The sequence below is a fragment of the Urocampus carinirostris genome, chromosome 9, assembly GCF_059441175.1.
Source record: "Urocampus carinirostris isolate Australia breed hairy pipefish chromosome 9, RoL_Ucar_1.0, whole genome shotgun sequence".
In the NCBI taxonomy this organism is placed as follows: domain Eukaryota; kingdom Metazoa; phylum Chordata; class Actinopteri; order Syngnathiformes; family Syngnathidae; genus Urocampus; species Urocampus carinirostris.
The window spans coordinates 36,863,644-36,884,188 of record NC_142357.1 but is presented as its reverse complement, the minus strand read 5'-3'; the positions used below and the strand labels follow the sequence as shown (position 1 = coordinate 36,884,188).

At 39.5% G+C, this 20,545-nt stretch overlaps 1 protein-coding gene and 1 pseudogene across 2 annotated transcripts in view; both read right to left on the bottom strand.

The window, feature by feature from the left end:
• Positions 1–208: 208 nt before the first annotated feature.
• Positions 209–20,545, bottom strand: part of LOC148360201 (serine/threonine-protein phosphatase 2A 55 kDa regulatory subunit B gamma isoform) — a 39,291-nt gene continuing 18,954 nt past the window's right edge. For both annotated transcript variants that reach the window (XM_088343646.1, XM_088343647.1), the window contains 7 exons: positions 19,517–19,682; positions 13,886–13,998; positions 10,266–10,443; positions 9,206–9,370; positions 7,533–7,702; positions 5,029–5,120; positions 209–2,895 (listed from right to left, as the gene is read on the bottom strand). In XM_088343646.1, the coding sequence (XP_088199772.1) occupies positions 2,598–2,895; positions 5,029–5,120; positions 7,533–7,702; positions 9,206–9,370; positions 10,266–10,443; positions 13,886–13,998; positions 19,517–19,682 (1,182 nt within the window). In that variant the 3' untranslated portion in view covers positions 209–2,597. The remainder of the gene's footprint in view (positions 2,896–5,028; positions 5,121–7,532; positions 7,703–9,205; positions 9,371–10,265; positions 10,444–13,885; positions 13,999–19,516; positions 19,683–20,545) is intronic.
• Positions 19,992–20,141, bottom strand: LOC148360202 (U2 spliceosomal RNA; annotated as a pseudogene).

The window sequence follows — 20,545 nt, the reverse complement described above, 5'->3', positions numbered from 1 at the left end:
AACTAGATGTCAATGGCACCCAACTTCAAATTATTTTTGGACATCAGTAGCCTTCTTAATTGATTTTTTTTTTACGTAATTAGACGTCAATCGCACACAACTCATAATGTGTTTTTTGGTGTCGATATCCGTGTCACCACACTAAAAATACCTTTTTTGATATCAGTGGCTCTAAATAGCACCCGTGTCAAATATTTTTGACTTCATGTGCCATTGAAACCAACTTCAATTTATTTTGGGGATGTTAGTAGTTGTCACTGGCACCTGACTTCAATTGAATACGTGACATCGGCAGTCAATCAATAGCTTCAATTCAAATTCATTTTGGACATCAGTAACTTTCATAATTGATGTTTTTTTGACGTAACTAGACGTCAATGTCACACAACTCTAAATGAGTTTTTTGGTATCCGGCAATATCACCACACTGAAAATGGCTTTTTTTTATATCAGTGGCTGTAAATAGATAGATAGATAGATATAGCACCTATCGTCAAATCTGTTTGACTATGTGCCATTGACAAAACCCAAATTCAATTTATATTTGGGACATTGTCAGTGGCACCGAACTTCAAATTAATTTTAAACATCTGTAGTTGTCACTGGCACCTGACTTCAATTGGATTTGTGACATTGATGGCCGATCAATAGCATAAACTTCTTCAGTAGCCTTCCTAATTACATTTTTGACACAACTAGACGTCAATGGCACTAAACTTCAAATTAATTTTGGACACAAGTAGTTCTCACTGGCACCGGACTTCGATTGAATTTGTGACAACGTCGGTGGTCGTCAATGGCACCTTAATTCAAAAAAATGGATGAAGTAGGAAGCTGTTGATAGCAAATAACTTTGCACGCCAATGCCCATCATTTTCCTCCAACTTTCAATCCAACCTCAGTTCAATTCTTGACGTTGATGTCATCAATTGCTTTCAACTTTCATTAGCACCTAAATTCAAATCATTTTGGACATTGGGGGCATTGATATCTAATTTCAAAAGAATTTTGCCCAACTTCTAATGACATTTTTACATCAGTGGCTGTCAATGGCGCCTAAGTTTAATTTGATTTTGGACATTAGTAACCGTAAACAGCATTGAATTCTCTTTCTTTTTTAATGTCGTTCAACTTCCATTCAAATTTAACGCCATTAGCTTTTCATGGCATCTAACTTTAAATCTATTTTTTTAAGTCAGTAGCCATTCTTGGCACCAAGCTAGTTTAAATAAATTTTTGACGTTGGGGGCGATCAATAGCATCCAACTTTCAAAAATTTCTGAAGTTATAAGTTGTCAATGGCACATAACGTTGAAATATTTTTTGTTGGTGGTGATTGTCAATTGCACCAAATTTCAGATGAACCTTTGAAGTTGGATGCCTTTGACGGCCATTGTCATTTGAAAGTTATGTGCCATTGATGGCGATTGACGTCCAAAATTGATCTGAAGTTGAATGCCATTGACGGCCACCAACGTCAAATACATTTTGGATGTCAGTCGCCGTCAATGGCACCTAATCACTTTGAACGTTGGTAGCTGTCATTGAGATCCAACTTCAAATGAACTTTGCCAAACTTCCATGAACATTCTAACATCAGTGGCTGTAAAGCATCGGACATCAAATATCTTTTGGTTTTTTTTTACGTCAATGGCTGTTATTGTCATTTGACTTCCATTGAATTTTTGAGGTTGAAAGCTCCTGATGACATTTCACTTGAAATCATTTTAAGGTCAGTAGGCATTCTTGGAAATGCGTTTTCGACGTTAGCCGTTAACAGCACATGAATTTAAAATTATATTTCGACGTCAGTTTTTGTCAATTGCACCAAATTTCAGATGAACCTTTGACGGCCATTTTCATTTGAAATTTGACGTAATTGACGATAACCAACGGCAGAAAATATTTTAAAGTTATGTGCCATTGACGGCGATTGACGTCCAAAATGTATTTGAAGTTGAAAGCCATTGACCTTTGTCAGTCGCCGTCAATAGCACTTAACTTTAAAATATTTTTTGTCGTTGGTTATCGTCAATGACGTCAAATTTCAAAGGACCTTTTGACAGAGGTGGCTGTCAATAGCATCCAGTTTCAAATACATTTTGGACGTCGGTAGTTGTCATTGAGATCCAACTTCAAATGGACTTTGCCAGACTTCCATGAAAATTCATCGGTGGCTGTAAAGCATAGGGCATCAAATATCTTTTTTTTTTTTTTTTACGTCAATGACTGTTATTGTCATTTGACTTCCATAGAATTTTTCGGGTCAAAAGCTTCCGATAGCATTTATCTGAATACTTTTAAGGTCAGTAGCCATTCCTGGAATACGTTTTGGACGTTAGCCGTCAACGGCACATGAATTTAAAATCATTTTTCGTCGTCGGTTTTCGTCAATCGCACCAAATTTTTTGTTTTGACGTCTGTAGCGGTCATCGGCATCTGAATTTCGACTGTCGATGGCAGTGAACGAGTTAAATCAACGCCCCGTTGATCTTCAGCGTCCCTCACGGAAATGTGTAAACAACTCCTCTCCGCCGCGGCCTCCTCGGGTCCCCGGAGGTCCTCCCGGGGTCGCGGGTTCGGTTCCGGCGGCGTTTTCAGGAACGCATGTCGGCGTTGAGCTTGTCCTGGAAGATGTAGAGGTTGTTGGTGGCGGCGATGGCGATGATGTTGTCGCTGGGATGCCAGGCGGTGTGCAGGATCTTTTTGGCAAAGTCCAAACTGTCCACGCCGACGTCGTCCTTGCGCCGCTTGCCGCCGGCGGCGCAGACGCGTCTGGGTTTGAGAACGGCTCGCGGTTTGCTGCTCTCCCGAGACGCCTCCAGGGTCACGTCGCGTTTGGTGTTGCGGTCGAACATGCGGAAGAAGTTGTTGTAGGCGCCCGTCATGATCACGCTGCGGACGGCAGAGGAACCCACAGTCAGGAGATGTAGAGGAATCGGCAACATTGGTCTATCGCCAATAGGGGGCGGTGGTACGAGCGATGCACGATAATCGTGAAGCCGATAGTCGGCCCGATCGGGAATAAGAAAGAACCAGTCGTCACCTGACACCGTGCTGTAAAATTTAATCAGTCGGCATTAACAGGTACAAAATTCTAAGCGTTTATTCTCCTCTTGAGAATAGATTTTGATTTGCGATAGAAGTAGCAGCACAACTGTCATGTCTCTTCTCTACCATTGCATAATGTGTGTGAGGTACTAGAGAGCTTGGCCAAAATAAGACTATAAGCATTTTATCATGATCTATCTACATATCTATTTATCTATATCTATATATCTCTATCCAAAATTGGCTGGATCTATCAAAATCTGTATCTCTCTATAGCTCTATATTTCTATCTATTGTTGTCGAAAATAGACTTGCATTTGTAGAATAGAGTTGCATACATTTAGAAATGTAGAAAGACCTGCTTACATTGCTTACAGTAGTGAGGGAATGTTGACATCATTCGAGAAGATCCTTGAAAAGATAGTCGAGTTTCCCAAAAAGGGCATGAGACCTGCAAGGCCTTTCTTCAAGGACTCTGAGCAAACTGAGGCAACAACATGTCCTAATAAGGGTACGAACAACATGTCCGTGTTGATTACTGAGGACTAGGGCCGCCTTTTGGGCTGAAGCTATAAAAGCATTGTTATGTCTGGAGTTCTCTGAGTTCTTTTGGGATGACGAAATAAAAGGCTCCCCCTCATGGCTGGTTCCCGATGTACTTAATTCAATCACGAAAGAAGACTTAAAAGATTATCGAACCTACATTTTCTCCTACACTATATTGATACATCTCTGTAAAGATATCTTGTCTCTTTCTATATCTATCTCATGCTCTATCTTTATCCCTCACTATGTCTCTCTTGATCCATCCCTATCTCTATATCTCTCCTATATCCATCTATCTTGCTTGCTATCTCTTTCTCTATATGTCGCTCTTTCTATATTTATCCTGTATATTTCTCTCTTTCTCTATATCTCCATCTCTATATTATTATCTACATAACTATCTTGCTATCCCTCCTTCATTTTATCTATACATTTCTATATCTATTGCATTCTCCGGATCCCTTTCTCCATCCCTCTCTATGCTATCTTTATATCAATATGTCTTGCTGTATCTACGAATATATTTATATCTCTCTATACTGTATCTATTTCTCTATATCCATCTCTATCGTTCTCTCTTGCTATCTTTTTTCTAGATCTCGCTCTATCTATATCTATCCCCATCTCTAACTTTATATCTATATCTCTTTCTATATCGCTTTCCGTATAGCTCTATCTCTATCTATCTATAGCTATATATATATATATATATATATATATATATAATCTATAGCTCTATCTATATCTCTCTTGCTATCCCTCTCTCAATCTATATATGTCTATATCTATTGCTTTCTCTCGCTATCTCTTTCTCTATTGCTATCTTTGTATTGATGTCTTGCCGTATCTAAAATCTATAGCTATATATCTCTATCTCTATACCCATCTCTCTCTCTAAATCTCCCTCTATATATTTATTGTATATCTTTATCTCTGTATCTCTTTTGCTATCTATCCATCTCTCTATCTACACTAACTATGTTCCCAATCAAAATATATTTGTTTTTTTTTGTTGTTTTTTTTATAGAATTAGGAGAACAACTTGGTCGTGTTTCCTCTATTCTTCTTGGAAATGTGCACAAGGCACCGGAGAAACTCAATAGTCACTTCTCACCATTATTTTCAATCAGCCGCCTTGTAAGAAAAATTCTAAGGATTTATGTTCCTCATTACGATATATTTGGGATTATATAAAAGTAGTACAATTAGGTCGTCTCTCCTCTCCACCTCTTCATATTGTGAGCGAGGCACCGGAGAGCACAACCACAATCAGTCCAGTGTCTTAATCGGGGTTACTAGACGTAAACAACGGGTAGTGACCATATTTTAAATTTGTGTACTCTTTTAGAAAATGATCGCTGGCGGGGGTCGTAACAAAAAGTTATCGTGCATCCCCGGTATCGGTTATTTTTTCAAAGACAAAACGCAAACCTGTCCGATCCGTTCCAGGCGCACTCGAACTTGTCGAAGATGCAGTCGTTTTCATAAAGGGAGCACAGTTTGCTGCGGAGGTAATCGTGAACCTAAAATAGACACAGAAAGCACTTTTTTAACAAAATGACGATTTTATCGTGTAGCATGGTGTAATGATTCACCACTAGAGGTCTCTGAGGCCTGAAATGGAGCTGAAGTGTGTGCATTGGAAGAAGAAGCACTACGGTAGCCCGAAGGATACTTCTTATCTAAATTCATAACATACATTCACTGTACTGCCCCCTGTCATTTCTGTTCCGTAGTAGATGTAATTTACGTTTTAGGCGCTAGGTAGTAGCATGACGTTTTGTCACATTTATTTGTAAATGTAAATGGTCTGCATTTATATAGCCCTTTTCAAGTCAATGTAGACCTCCCAAAGCACTTTACAATGTACTTCATACTTTTCCCTTTTACACCCTAACTAACTGACAGCAGCGTCAGCCATGCAAAGCGCCTACCTGCTCATTGGGGGCATTAGGGATTCAGTGTCTTGCCCAAGGACACTTCGACATATAACTCAAATGTAAAATAGTACAGATGAACCTGTACCGATAGGAGGTATCAGTGCTGAAACCAGCCTTATTCAAGGTATTAGTACCGATACCAGTATCGACTGGATTCTCATGACCATCAGGTAATTGAAATTGAACAAATGATTAACTAATAATCAATACAAAATTACACCAAAATAAGCTTTGTGTTTACTTTGGCGGTAAATGAAAGTTTCGGGTTTATTTCGTGCTCGGTAGTCAAATCAAGTTAATCCATCGGGTTTGGGCAGGTTCGGGTTTATTTACCTGCAACTCGGGTTGGTTCGGGCTGAATTTTTCAGGCCCGATCTTACTTGTAGCCTTCACTCAAGTGACTGACATGCGTGGCTAGAGAAGGAAATGGTGGGGATGAGGGGACTCCGTGATCATGGATGTGGAAAGTAAGAGGCTGTTTAGTGCTATAAAAACACCGGGACTATCTACATTTTCAAACGGTCTCAGGGGTTCATTATATAATACACACTGGGGCTTTAAGGAAACAGTATTGTTGCAACTAATTTGCGCATATCTGATCATTTTCATTTTATGTTTTACTAAAAATATCTGATATTTTAGGAAATGGACAGGGTTTCAAAAGTGATTTCTTTTTTTGTGAATTTATAAGAAATAAAGAAAGAAAAAGGCATGGACTTTAATATCTATGTATTGACTTATTTTTTAATTCAATATGCACTTTCTTGACCTACTGAACAAAATGGGAAGAGATCACAGTTGATATGACACTCTTCCATCTGCTCGTTTTGCATTATTTAAAGCACACACTCTCCTGGGATATTCCCATGGACGTCTCCCGTGTCCTCAAGTCACTTTTTTCTCCAACTTGTTACGATCTTCTGCCACCTCCTAGTCGTCTTTCTCTCACTAGCCCCCCTCGCCAAGCCCATTTTAACGCTCTTTCCCTCCCTCTCTCTGTGCTGCATTGCAGATCTCGGTGGCAGGCACAGTGCAGGGTTTTCCCTTCTTCGTGGTTGTAAAACTGTAAATAGCTTCTCATTGTCCCCCTCACACCCACTTAGACTTGGGGAGGTGTGACCAAACCTCATAGTACTTTGTCATCGAAAGCTATTTAGAACCCATGGATATCATTGTTGAGCCTGTTCCTGAAATATTGTAATTAGTTACAGTTACTAGTTACTTCAGTTAAAAAGTAATTCAGTTACCACAGAAGGATTTTATACATTTAACTATAAAGGATTTTATACATTTGACTATAAAGGATTGTATACGTAGACTCCGTTTAATGCAAGATTTTCACCGAGTGTGCTTTACTTCAATGTACAAGGTCAGGGCGGGCTGGCGGAAGATGTTGTTTACAGGAACGGCAGGAACGGGACGTACTGATCATAAGATAATCAGCACACCCAGACGCTGATGACGCAGAAAGGCTCGGTGTTGTTTTGAGGACCCAAGACATCGGGACACTCGTCTATGAGATGGTGAAGCCCAGGGGGCTTCCTTGGCACGCCCATGGGAGGAGCCGGCACACGATCTTGCAGGGAGACGTGGGCCAGGAGGAGAAAGCTGAAGGACTTTAGAAAAGGGCTTCCCAGGGACTCCAACGTCGCTACTTCGGCCGTTTTCGATGGAGTACACTTAGTTAAATTGTTAGGGAAAATAAATCTGCCCCCGTGTGAAAATATCGTCTTTCCTGTTCATCTTTCCCTCAAGAAACAAGCGCGCATAAATTGTTGGAGGAATGTAGGTTGTGTTTGGTTAATGGAGTCAGATAACTAATTCAAACAATATAATATATCACCAAAAGGACAAATTCACTGTCCTCATACTCTGAGCCTGAGACGGATTCAACATAACAGTTGTACTTGTAATTACGTTCTAGGAACGCTTTTGTAACACGCTAGTCTCAACACTGATAGCAATAAACCCTAAAAGAAAAGCTCCTGTCCTCACCTGGTAGGTTTCCAGGGGTTTGCTCTCCATGTTGAGGTCCCAGACTTTGGCAGTCAGGTAATCTCTGGTGAGCAGGTAGCGACCGCTGTGGCTGAACTTTACGTCAGACACTGAGGAGATGATCTCGGAGAAGAAGGAGCGAGCGCTGGGGTCTTCGGGCTCCTCGAACACTGGCGTACATGACATAAGGGATAAATGTGGGTGGACAATTGAGAGAAATTGAGGGACAGGCGTGAAAATGATCCATAAACCTGAATTAGATATATAGATAAACTCCATTTAATAGGGATGCATGATGACAGTCTGTTCTTACAAATACCAATAAACTCCTACTTCTGGGGACTGATTTGTCTTTAACCTCATGCTATATTTAAAAAAAAATCAAATCCAAATTCAATTGTTTTTGTTTGTGTGTTTATTTTTGTTTGGCAATCATGTTTCCAAAAAGTAGTGTTAGAGAACCTAGAGAGCATACTAAAACTTATTATAGTCCCTAAAGTTAGAAAGCCAGAACAGCCTAACCTATACTAGTGATTACGGCCAAGCTCTCCGGTGTCTTCTGCACGTTATGAAGAGGTAGAGGAGACACGACCAAGTTGTGTTAATACTTCTACTGAAAATCAGTGTATATGAGGAACATCAATGCTTGCAATCTTTCCAACAAGGACATTTCTCCGGTGCCTGATGGATTTAAACTGTAAATATGTTATTCTACTGTTGCATACTGTGTGCCATTCTTGCTTAGTGTGACATTCTCGCCTAGTTCAATAGTAGTAATATTGTTGATACGATAACATGTTGTTGTGAGTGAAAACAGGTCTCAACTGTTTTTTCTCACTCCCCCCTCCCTTTAGCAGAATAGACCTTATGTAAATTAGGGCGTTCCTAATACAATAAAAAGGCAAGGACAACGGAGACTGCTTCAGAGTGAGTTGGTAGACTGTAACTGGCAGTCTCCGGTCATTCTCCTTGCAAGTAAGTTATACTCACGTCTCTGTGTCTTCTTTGAGTGCAGGTTTTATTACAAGTGTTGGGTTTAACATAACATGCCTCACTCACATTACGAAGAGTTAGTGAGGAGACACGACCATGTTGTGCTAATACTTCTACAGAAAATCAGTGTATATGAGGAACATCAATGCTTGCAATCTTTCCAACAATGACATTTTGTCAAATAAAATGACTAAATTTTGTGCAGGCTTGGAGAGTAACGGAACACATGGAACAGCTAAAATGATGTTGGCAAGCTGTTTGGATTTATTTTCATTTTGTTTCTCTTGCATTTTATGTTAATTTTGCCGTAGATCAAAGAGATTAAAGCCAGGAGAGAAAGCTTACCACGTGTTGTGAGTCATCATTTTATTCCTATTTTGTTTCTTTTGTCTTTTATTAGCATATTTGGTATTGGAGTAATTAAAAGTAATCAAGTTAAAGTAACCCTACCCAACCCTGTGTGTAAATTATCCTTTATCTTTTTTTATCCTCACAGTAAAATGTGATACTGGAGTGCCACGTCCAATTTTGTTGTCACAATATGTTCAACCCATTTTGTAACAATAATAAAGGTATATTCTATTCTATTCTATTCTACTCTCCACGAGTGTCTTTTGTCCCTCCTAATAAAGCGTACATGATCTGACATTTTGAGGTGGCACCTGAGCAAGTTTACTCACATTTGGAGTGTCGGTCGCAGAGCGCCGCCTCCCTCATGTCGCAAAGGCGTAACGTGCCCTTGCTGCTGCTGTACACAAACAAGTTACAGTGAAGAGGATGGAACTCGGCCGCCGTGATCACTTCTGTCAGGTCCTCCATGTTGGCTGGCTTGATGTCCACGATATCTGAGAGGAGAGTGGCTCAAGGAAACAACAGTCGGCAATGTGAAAACGGTAAATGGTAAATACATTTTCTGGATTAAAAATGTGCCAAACGTGCCGTAGACCCCTGGGATAGGACATGAATTCATTGAGGTGGGGATTGTAAAGATATTTTGCTGTATAGTGGGGGATGGAAATCTATGCTAATTAGCTAATGCCCTCTAGACCACAGATAAACCAGATAAAAGCATAAATATTGTATATACTGCACACATAAACATTAGTTACAAACACAGTTGGTTAGGGTTATTTTAACTTGACTACTTTCAATTACTTTTGGATTACTCCCATACCAAATATGCTAATAAAAGACAAAAGAAACTAAATATGAATAAAATGATGACTCACAACACGTGGTAAGCTTTCTCTCCTGGCTTTGATCTCCGGCAAAACTAACATAAAATGCGACATAAACAAAATGAAAAAAAAATCCAAACAGCTTGCCAACATCATTTTTGCCGTTCCATGTATTCCGTTACTCCCCAAGCCTGCACAAAATTTAGTCATTGTATTCATATTTAGTTTCTTTTGTCTTTTATTAGCATATTTGGTATTGGAGTCATCCAAAAGTCATTGAAAGTAATCAAGTTAAAGTAACCCTAGCCAACCCTGGCCGTATCCCGGGGTCTATTGCAGAAAAGTACCAAAAAATTGCATTGACAGTTTTTTGGGAGGTAATCGACGAATTCCTCTCTAGGTCAAGAACGCGGCGAGACTGTGTAACCTTCGGAGCTGCGATAAATCTCAAGAAGCTTCTAAAATATGAATGCAGCCTTTGAATTATTCATGATTTCCCCTCCTTGAGAAAAATAATCCCCTCCTCCCCAGACCGGTTCTTTGTGTTTACGTCGAAGGATACTGAAACTGCGGTCGGTGATGTCCAAGTGCCAGAGATTAATCCTCAGATCGTCTGCGGACATGTACGTTTCGTGGTCCGAGTTGACCGAAATGGAGTTGACGTGATAAGTGTGAGCGTTGGAGAAGACTCGACGGGGGCTCACGTCCACCATCAGGTCCATGGGCTTCAAAACAGGCACCTGGAAAAGAAAAAATAGGTTATTTGTTTATTAGAGGGAAAATCTTGGACTCGAACCTGGCCCGAAATTCTTGCTATTTCTTTATTCAATTATTATTTACGCTTACATTTGTTTTTCTAAAAAATATATGTACTTTTTTTTAAGAGTAAATTAGTTTTTTACAAGAACAATTTGTATTTTCGGGGCACATTGTTTACAATGACGATTTTTAGAATTAATTTAGGAGTGACTTTTTAAGATATTTTGCAACCCCAAATTTTTCTCCATTACACAGAGGCATAGTGAAGGATTTTATACATTTGACTATAAAGGATGTTATACGATTGACTCATAATGCAATGAAGATTTTCACTGTGTAGGCTTTAGTTCAATGACAGGTCAGGCTGTTCCAAATGCAGAATATTGGGGCGGCGTTAGCTCAGGAGGCAGAGTGCTCGTCTTGGGATCAAGAGATCGCAGTTCGAAGCCGGCTCCTCCGTGTTACATGTCGACGTGTCCTTGGGCAAGACACTAAACCCCTAATGCCCCCAATAAGCAGGTTAGCGCCTTACATGGCTGCACGGCCGCTATTGGGAAATGTGAAGCACACTGTAAAGAGCTTTTGGAAGTCTTGACTTGAAAAGCGCTGTATAAATGCAGACCATTTCATTTTCATTTCATTACATTTTGTCTAGTTCTGTTGATAACAGGACTCTGACGGAGGATGGCAGGCGTTGTTTTGAGAAACGCTCGCCGTTGTTTTGAGCACCCCAGACATCGAGACGCTCTTCTTCGAGATGGTGAAGCTCAGGGGGCTTCCTTGGCGCGCCCATGGGAGGAGTCGGCATGCCATTGTGTGGGGAGAAGATGGCCAATAGGAGAAAGCTAAAGGACTTGAGAAAAAGGCTTCCCAGAGACTCCGTTTTCGATGGAGTCCACTTAGTTGAATTGTTAATGAAATTAAATCTGCCCCACATGTGGAAATGTCGACTTCCTGTTCATCTTTTCCCTCAAGAAACCAGCGCGCATCAATTGTTGGGTGAATGTAGGTTGTGTTTGGTTAATGGAGTCAGATAACTAATTCAAACAATTTGGTAAACAGTACATTTGGATAATTAATTCCAACAATAGCAGGAATGACAAATAACATAAATTCACGTAGTAGATCCTATTCGAGCTATTTTATTGCATCATAAATAAAAATCCAACTGTAAGCCTCCATCGGCATGAATAATTCATGAATGTTCCCAGAAAGCTTGACTGGAAAAATAACTCGGTTAGCTGCTTTTCTATTACCACACGATTTGTGTGTTGTCATTCCCACGACAAGTTAATAGGACGGGAAACAATATGAATAAATCAAATGAAAGTACGCGTCTATGTTTACTCGATACACATGAGCAAATGTAAACAACACGATGAGACCATCATTTGATTTGTGTTATAAAGTTGTTGAAATCAGTGCTACGTTTGTTTTTTATTTTGCTTGCATTTTGATTATTGGAGGCTTGCAAAGAAGAGTGATTACAATGCCAGGGTTGGTAAATTGGGCTATTGAACACTTGCAAAGAAGAATGCCTAAAATGCCAACGGGGTTGTATGGTCCTATTTTGGTTATTGAACACTTGCAAAGAAGAATGCTTAAAATGCCGAGGGATTTGTACGGTCCTATTTTGGTTATTGAACACTTGCAAAGAAGAATGCTTAAAATGCCGAGGGATTTGTACGGTCCTATTTTGGTTATTGAACACTTGCAAAGTAGAATGCTTATAATGCCAGATGTTTTGGAAAGTCCTATTTTCGTTATTGAACATTTGCAAAGAAGAATGCTCATAATGAAAGGTGTTTTGTATAGTCCTTTTTCTCCCATTGAAAGCCACAAACAACATGATTTAAAAATAATTTAATAATTAGTGCTACATTCGCTCTTATTTTGCTTGCATTTTAATTATTGGAGGGTTGCGAAGAAGAGTGATTGCAATGCCAATGTTGGTCATTTTTGCCTCTTGAACACTTGCAAAGAAGAGTGATTATAATGCCGGGGGTTTTGGAAAGTCCTTATTTTGTTATTGAACACTTGCAAAGAAGAATGCTTATAATGGAAGGTGTTTTATATAGTCCTTTTTCTCTCCTTGAAGGGTGGGATTAAAAAAACGTGATTTAAAAATAATTTAATGTGCGTTATCCATTTGTCGAAACTAGCGTTACATTTGTTTTTATCTTGCTTGCATTTTGATCATTGGAGGCTTGCAAAGAAGAGTGATTACAATGCCAGGGTTGGTAAATTGGGCTATTGAACACTTGCAAAGAAGAATGCTTAAAATGCCGAGGGATTTGTACTATCCTATTTCGGTTATTGAACACTTGCAAAGAAAAATGCTTATGATGCCAGAGGTTTTGGAAAGTCCTATTCTTGTGATTGAACACTTGCAAAGAAGAATGCTTATAATGAAAGGCGTTTTGTACAGTCCTTTTTCTCTCCTTGAAAGCTGTAGACAACATGAATTAAAAATAATTCAATGTGCGTTATCCATTTGTCGAAACTAGCGTTACATTTGTTTTTATCTTGCTTGCATTTTGATCATTGGAGGCTTGCAAAGAAGAGTGATTACAATGCCAGGGTTGGTAAATTGGGCTATTGAACACTTGCAAAGAAGAATGCTTAAAATGCCAAGGGATTTGTACTATCCTATTTCGGTTATTGAACACTTGCAAAGTAGAATGCTTATAATGCCAGATGTTTTGGAAAGTCCTATTTTCGTTATTGAACATTTGCAAAGAAGAATGCTCATAATGAAAGGTGTTTTGTATAGTCCTTTTTCTCCCATTGAAAGCCACAAACAACATGATTTAAAAATAATTTAATAATTAGTGCTACATTCGCTCTTATTTTGCTTGCATTATGATTATTGGTGGCTTGCAAAAAAGAGTGATTACATTGCAAGGGTTGGTGATTTGGGCTATTGAAGACTTGCAAAGAAGAATGCCTAAAATGCCAAAGGGGTTGTACGGTCTTATTTCGGTTATTTAACATTTGCAAAGAAGAATGCTTATAATGCTAGATGTTTTGGAAAGTCCTATTTTTGTGATTGAACACTTGCAAAGAAGAATGTTTATGATCAAAGGTGTTTTGTTCGGTCCTTTTCTCTCCTTAAAAACTGTAAACAATATGACTTAAAAAAATCATTTATTTTGTGTGTTCTCTTTGTCGAAATTAGTGTGTTTCTATTTTGCTTGCATTTTGATTATTGGAGGCTTGCAAAGAAGAGTGATTACAATGCCAGGGTTGGTCATTTGGGCTATCGAACACTTGCAAAAAAGAATGCCTAAAATACCAAGGGGTTTGTAGGGTCCTATTTTGGTTATTGAACACTTGCAAGAAGAATGCTTATAGTGTAAGAGTTACGGTCCTTGAAAACGTAAAATTCATAGATATCTCATCCTAACACAATGACAGACTTACCTGAAGTGAGGTAACAGTGGAAATGTCCTTGATGCGACCTTCTTCATCTTTCAGGTTGTATCCCTCTGGACGTTTGTCTCGTTCGCTCACCTTCCACAATTTAATCGTTTTATCTAAGAAAAAAACAAAGGATTGATGAGAAGCTTCTATTTTAGTGTATTAAAATTTATGCAGAATCCTCTTTCTTTAATTTCTTATTCAGACCTCTTCAATCAGATCTATTTTGGTTGCATGTGGATAAGAGATACAAAAAAAGCACACAAAAGCAATGAAAAAAAAGACATTACTATTCCAAATCCAAAATGATCATCACTACTAGATAAAATATAAAACTGACGCACATTTCTGACCCAAAAGATAAGAGACAGGGATACTTACATCTGAATTCTAAACTAAAATGTCACAAAGTACTTGAGAGAAAATCCATTTGCACAACACAACCTAATAACTCTTTTATCTGGAGGGGAAAATCTACTTAGGTTTTGTAACTCTGATTCCAATGTAACCTTAATTCAGTTTATCCCTCCAACACTCTTCACTTTGTCACGTCCGCTGAGGCCCCGACCGGAGTCTGGGTAATGTTGTGATGCCCTTTTTAGATCAGATTTTTGTATTTCGTATTTTTATGTATTATTATTTTTTGTCATGTGTAATATATATATATATATATATATATATATATATATATATACTATGTAATAACACAGTAATAACACAGTAATAACATAATAGCATTTTTATATATATATATATATATATATATATATATATATATATATATATATATATATATATATATATATACATCCATCCATCCATCCAACCACTGCAAACCATGGGACCCATAGTGAATAAATGCAGTACAAAATATACATTACTGTCTTTACAAAGTACATGCGGTTCTGAACTGAATGAATGCATAGTGGGAGGTTGATCAGCCATAGAATATCGGCGTTCTCATTGTGGCAAGACACAAACCAATCGCAGACAAACCTCTTATATCCAATTCTAGCACTTTTCAGGCAACAAAATACAACCCAAAGTACTGTATTAAACACCCATTCATCCATTAACTGCACCGCTTATCCTCAGTAAGGTCGCTGGAGCAAACACACGCAAGCACGGGGAGAACATGCAAACTCCACACGGGAAGGTTCAATCTCATGACCTCAGAACTGTGCCGCACAAGTGCTAACCACTGCCCTACCGTGCTGCCCATATATATATATATATATATATATATATATATATAGGGGGGGCAGCACGGCGGCGCAGTGGTTAGCGCAAGTGCTAACCACTGCCCTACCGTGCTGCCCATATATATATATACTTTTCAGGCAACAAAATACAACTCAAAGTGCTGTATTAAACATTCATTCATCCATCCATCCATCCATCCATTATCTGCACCGCTTATCCTCAGTAGGGTCGCGGGAGTGCTGGAGCCTATCCCAGCTATCTTTGGGCAGTGGGCAGCGGACACCCTGAACTGGTTGCCAGCCAGTTGCAGGGCACACAGAGACATTCATACCTAGGGACCATTTGGACCAGCCAATTCACCTGCAATGCATGTTTTTATAATGTGGGAGGAAACAGAGTGCCCAGAGGAAACCCACGCAAGCACAGGGAGAACTTGCAAACTCTACAGAGGAAGGTTCGATCTCATGACCTCAGAACTGTGCCGCACAAGTGCTAATCACTGCCCTACCGTGCTGCCCATATATATATATATATATATATATATATATATATATATATATATATATATATATATACTGGACTGTCTCAGAAAATTAGAATATTGTGATAAAGTTCTTTATTTTCTGTAATGCAATTAAAAAAACAAAAATGGCATACATTCTGGATTCATTACACATCAACTGAACTATTTCAAGCCTTTTATTATTTGAATATTGCTGAATTTGCTTACAGCTTAAGAAAACTCAAAAATCCTATCTCAAAATATTAGAATATCATGAAAAAGTATACAAGTAGGCTATTCAACTAATCACCTGAATCATCTAATTAACTCGAAACACCTTGCGAGGGTTTCCTGAGCCTTAAAAACACTCAGCTTGGTTCAGTAAACTAAATCACTGCTGATCTGACTGCTGTCCAGAGGACCATCATTGATACCCTCCATCAGGAGGGTAAGACACGAAAAGAAATTTCTCAAAGAGCAGGCTGTTCACAGAGTGCAGTTTCAAAGCATATCCACAAAAAGTCTGTCGGAAGGGAAAAATGTGGCCGGAAACGCTGCACAACCAAGAGAGATGACCGCAGCCTTAACAAAATTGTGAAGAAGAGCCGCTTCCAGAATTTGAGGGAGCTTCAAAGACAGTGGGCTGAAGCTGGAGTCCAGGTATCAAAAGCCACAGTTCAAAGACGTGTCCGGGAAATGGGCTACAATAGCCGTATTCCCATGGTCAAGCCACTTCTGAACTCAAGACAACGGAAGAAGCGTCTGACTTGGGCTATGGCGAAGAAGCACTGGACAGTTGCAGAGTGGTCCAAAGTCCTCTTTTCAAACGAAAGCAAGTTTTGCATTTCATTTGGAAGTCAAGGCGCCAGAGTCTGGAGAAAGGCTGGAGAAGAGCAAAATCCAAGTTGCTTGAAATCCAGTGTGAAGTTCCCACAGTCAGCAATGGTTTGGGGAGCCATGTCAGCTGCTGGTGTTGGTCCACTGTGTTTCATCAAGTCCAGAGTAAATGCAACTGTGTACCAAGAGATTTTAGAGCACTACATGCTTCCATCTGCTGAAAAGCTCTATGGAGATGAGGATTTCATTTTCCAGCATGATCTGGCACCTGCCCACAGTGCCAAAACCACCAGTAACTGGTGCACTGACCATGGCATCACTGTCCTTGATTGGCCTGCTAATTCCCCTGACCTGAACCCCATCGAGAATTCGTGGGGTATAGTTAAGAAGAAGATGAAAGACACCAGACCTACAAATGCAAATGAGCTGAAGGCCGCTATCGAAGCATCCTGGGCATCAATAACACCTCAGCAATGCCACAGGCTGATTGCCTCCAAGCCACGCCGGATTGATGCAGTAATCCGTGCAAAAGGATTCCCAACCAAGTACTGAGTGCATCAATGGACATTTTCAAATGTTTGATTTAGTTTTGCTGTTATAAAATTATTTTTTTTACTTGGTCTGAGGAAGTATTCTAATATTTTGAGATAGGATTTTTGAGTTTTTTTCAGCTGTAAGCCAAAATCAGCAATATTCAAATAATAAAAGGCTTGAAATAGTTCAGTTGATGTGTAATGAATCCAGAATGTATGACATTTTTGTTTTTTTAATTGCATTACAGAAAATAAAGAACTTTATCACAATATTCTAATTTTCTGAGACAGTCCAGTATATATATGTATATATTACATGCACACGCACTATTTCTTTTATTTGATTATATTTATGATTCACCGTTTTTCCATTTTCTAATGTATTTTTTTTATCATTTTTTACTGTTTTTTTATTTTATTAAAATCAAACAAAGATATAGGCAAACAAATTACCTAACTGGGAGTGCTACATCTAATACAAATCAAGACAATTCTAAATTAATTCCGATTAAACTAAAAAAAAAAAAAAAAAAAAAAAAAAAAAAAAAAAAAAAACGGCAGCACGGCGGCGCAGTGGTTAGCGCTTGTGCAGCACAGTTCATGTCATGGGAACCTGTCGTGGGTTCAAATCCAGCTCCAGACTTTCTGTGCGGAGTTTGTATGTTCTCCCCGTGCTTGCGTGGGTTTCCTCCGGGCACTCCGGTTTCCTCCCACATTCCAAAGACATGCATTTCAGGTGAATTGGCCGGTCCAAATTGTCCCTAGGTGTGAATGAGCGAATGAGTTGTCTGTCCCCGTGTGCCCTGCGATTGGCTGGCAACCAGTTCAGGGTGTCCCCTGCCCACTGCCCGAAGATGGCTGGGATGGGCTCCAGCCCCCCCGCGACCCTAATGAGGATAAGCGGTACGGCTAATGAGATGAGATGAGATAAACTAAAAAACAAGGTTTTGTGTGTGTGTGTGTGTGTGTGGGGGGGGGGGGGGGGGGGGGGGGGGGGGGGGTTATGTGACCATTGGTAAAAAAAACTTTCAGACAACTCTAGACTAGTGTAGGATCACTGCATCTTGAGACATCTGCTAGATTCCACTGGATACGAAATAGACAGAAATTTAATAAAGGAATGTTTTAGGTCTGTTTATCTGTCAAAATGATGAATTATGTCAAAACATTTTCCTTTAGGTTTGGATCTAAAGATTGTGAATCAATCAACTGTCACAAATGACTGAATCTTGTCTCCCTTTTGGTGGCTGCATGAGTATTCTGATCCTATCACATCCACCGATATTCTCTGCGTACAGCTCACAAAGTTACCTAAGGCCGCATTTTAGTGTGAAATGCTAGCGCATGCTACCAGAAGTCAGTTTTATCCATCGTCTTGGGCGCGACACAGGGGCAATGAAGCTCCATAAGACAACGCCATACAAACTAATGCAAACTATTTATTCACTAGGGAAGAAGAAATGCAATGGCAAAGCCAACAGAAAGCAGTGTCGGCGTCATTTTTAAGCAGCAATTTTAAGCATTTACAAGCACTTCACCCAAAATTCAAGCACTTTTCAATCCTTGAAAACACAACATTAAAATCGAAGCAATTTCAAGGATTTCAAGCACCTGTACGAACACTGGTTATAGTAAACGAATTCCGATGAATATTAGATCATGTGTGTATCTTGATTTAAATATACTGAAACTTGCCGCGTAAAAGAAGTCACGATTAAATTGTGCTTGTAGCCACACTATGGATTCTGCCGATCACGGGGCGGCAGTGGCTCAGGAGGTAGAGCGCTCGTCTTGGGATCAAGAGATTGCAGTTCGAATCCCGGCTCCTCCGTGTTACATGTCGAAGTGTCCTTGGGTAAGACACTGAACCCCTAATACCCCCAAAAAGCAGGTTAGCGCCTTACATGGCTGCACGGCCGCTATTGGGAAATGTGAAGCACACTGTAAAGCGCTCTGGGAAGTCTTGACTTGAAAAGCGCTATAGAAATGCAGATCATTTCATTTCATTAATAACCGTTTTACTGATAAAATATCTAAAAACTGCTGCCGTGCTCCAAAAGGCAAGACAGATTTAAGGCATATTTAGTGCAAACCTTGAAAGATAAATGGACTGCATTTATATAGCGCTTTACTAGTCACTCGACATTTAACTCAGAGGAGCTGGGAATTGAACCTGCAACCCCTTTGGTTCCAAGCTACTGCCACCCTATAGAGATAACATAGTAATAGTAACAGCGTAATGATTTCTTCATAACAAATTCAAATAATATTGTTTGTGAATTTGCCGTCAATTGCATAAATAATTGCCTGGTGCCCTTTTTAAAGAAAATAGTTTTGTGGTTGGCTCTAAATAACAACAACCACGTAGTGACATGGTAATAACACAGTAATAACATAGTAATAACATTCTAGTAACAAAGGTCATTGGGTTCACCTCTACAAATTAATCCGCCAATGGGTTATTTATTAAAACAATTTATTGACCTCCTAAATACGCTACATTAGACGTACACAAAAGGTTTTTTTTCAGAGGCATCAGACTTAACAGCAAAAACTGACCGTTCGTGGAGAGGAGGAAGTGTGCGGCGTTCTGCTGAGGCAGCCAACGGATCTTATTGATCTTCTCCTCAATCTCCAAACTCTTAAGGTAGTCAAACTCGGGCTCATGACTCTGGAAAGTGCTGTACACGTTGTACTCTCCTTGGGAAAACAGCTCAGTTTTGCTCTGTGGACACAAAAAGGGAAAAAAGAGCATTTTCTCGGTGAAGCAGCATGTTTGACATCAGTGAAATCCATCTGGATGATGCACTGAGGTGCCAATTTTGCAGAGCTGGAGAGACTGTTTTGCTAACTCGACTGGAGCTATTGAGTAAAGGGGGGGGGGTTAAGGGTTATTGTTCAATCTTCTTTATTCATTATCCATTATCTGTTATCGTTCAGTTCATAATACGCTACAAAGCCTAGGAGCCGGGACTCTTACTCTCAGCCAAAAAGCCAAGCTAAGGTCCTAGCCTTAAAGCCTTGCTGCGATCATTGCGAATGCACCATTCCCGGAAGTACTGCAAAAGCGGGCCGATGCGTGGAGAGGACAGAGCAAGCTCTTATTCCATCTCCGAATTGCAAAAATCAATGATCACTTCATTGACAGTTTCAGTTTCAGAACATCAAAAACTATAGAAATGATCCCTAAGAGTATAGGCTTCGAGAATGGGCAAATTTAACCCGGCCAATCAAATTAAAAATGTTGAAAATATAAGAAGTATCTATATCAGGGGTAAGCAACCTTTTTGGTGTGGGGTGTCACTTTCGAATTTCCTTGTAAATCAGTGTGCCAGTGTGTTTTTTCAGTGTGTTTTATATCCAACGGAGCTGTAATTTTACACCAGTCCAAATAGACAACATTGATATGCATTGAAATAGTATAACTAAAAATAGAATGTGAAAAACACGTGGAAAGGCCTGTAACCATCCATGACTTCATCTTTTTACCACAAGAATGAACCAGAATCAACCATTCTTCATCAACAATGAAATACAATAAAAAACAAGTGATATGGACAGCTACCATACCATTCATCAATGATACCT